General features: G+C 34.5%; 1 protein-coding gene across 1 annotated transcript; it reads right to left on the bottom strand.

The window, feature by feature from the left end:
• Positions 1-402: 402 nt before the first annotated feature.
• LOC7453621 (auxin-responsive protein SAUR21) lies at positions 403-1,024 on the bottom strand. The gene has a single exon (XM_002305438.4). It carries the CDS (start codon positions 915-917, stop codon positions 612-614), a length of 306 nt encoding a protein of 101 aa, XP_002305474.4. The 5' UTR covers positions 918-1,024; the 3' UTR covers positions 403-611.
• Positions 1,025-1,339: the final 315 nt, after the last annotated feature.

Genomic DNA, 1,339 nt, shown 5'->3' with positions numbered 1-1,339 from the left:
AACGTAAAAGGTATCCCACGAAAATTCTAGGTAGATCTTATCCATATGCAGGATAATTCAAACGACATATGTACCTACATGTTCTGCAACAGTGTCTTCACCAATTATTAATCATAAATGAATAGTTTTTGCCCTATATAATACACACCAATTAATTTCATGTGGATAGAATTCCCCTATTCTTTTTTCTTTCTTTTTCAAGGAAATGGAACAATTCCATTCTAAAAGGCCAATTTCATAATCTATTTTTTTTAAATTAGATGAGTGATATATAGTTGCGAACTTAAAATCCAGCTTATATTTCTCAAACTTTTTTATTTTATTTTATTTTTACCGCAAAAAAGCTGAAATGAAGTAATAACCTTTTGCGATTAAGGCGAAGTAATTAATGATCACTGCATTTGTAGCAAAGAAATTGATTGCAGCTCAAGTTTTATAACAAAGAGTTGTTGTCCAAATTACAGAATATCTCCATGGAAATTAAGCACGCATTTACAAAAAATTGAAGAGACACAGGCTTGTTGTCTCGAAATGCTTAAACTTACGTGGGGAAGAACGATGAATGAGCCAAGAAAAACCATATATAATAAGTGATTTTGTGGCTTTAACATTTATGAAGTGCTACTTAGAAACGAAGTGAGGCTAACGAAGCACTCTTCACTGCAAGGTATTGTGAGACCACCCATTGGATGATCGAATCCAAATTCCTCCTCAGCTCGATTTAGCAAGCCTTGGAATAAAGGATGGTTCAAGTATGCTATTGGAATAACACATCTCTTTCTGTAGCCTTCTCCAACATAGACAGCAATGTGGCCTCTTGGAACATTAGAAGTGGCCAAAACCCCAGCGATTTTTGCTGAAAGACTTCTTTGGAGTTTTTGTTTGGCATGAGTAATCCCCATCAATTGAATTCCCATTTCTGAAGAGAGAAAGAAAGAGGCGCAGACCCTTTTTTTTTTTTTTTTTTTTTGCTGTAAAGGGTTGATTAACCAAAGGAAATATGCTTTAGTGAGTGTGAAAGACTAGAGACTTCATGGGTTGGATGACATCTCTTGGTAACTACATATATATAGAGGGGAGGCTCAACCATTCCAAAAATAGTAAAAGGGCGAGAGAGGTTTTTATATATATATAAAGGAATATTAAGAAACATAGCAGGTGAAGGGCTAGCTGAAGTTTCACATGGTCTGTTTTGTTCGTTGATAGTGACATAGCATGACCTTCCTTCTTTTAAGAACGAAAGAGAGCCGCAGCTTGGCAATTTATATATATACATACACAAAGTATTATATATGTTGTTAAATAACTAGTAAAGCAATGATGAATTTTTGAATCCTAG

Source organism: Populus trichocarpa, chromosome 4, assembly GCF_000002775.5.
Source record: "Populus trichocarpa isolate Nisqually-1 chromosome 4, P.trichocarpa_v4.1, whole genome shotgun sequence".
Classification (NCBI taxonomy): domain Eukaryota; kingdom Viridiplantae; phylum Streptophyta; class Magnoliopsida; order Malpighiales; family Salicaceae; genus Populus; species Populus trichocarpa.
The sequence above is the reverse complement of the archived record's forward strand: the minus strand, read 5'-3'. Positions and strand labels throughout refer to the sequence as shown.

Excerpts from the sequence above, each read along its gene's own strand:
- LOC7453621 (XM_002305438.4), bottom strand. The coding sequence starts at position 917 with ATGGGAATTCAATTGATGGGGATTACTCATGCCAAACAAAAACTCCAA.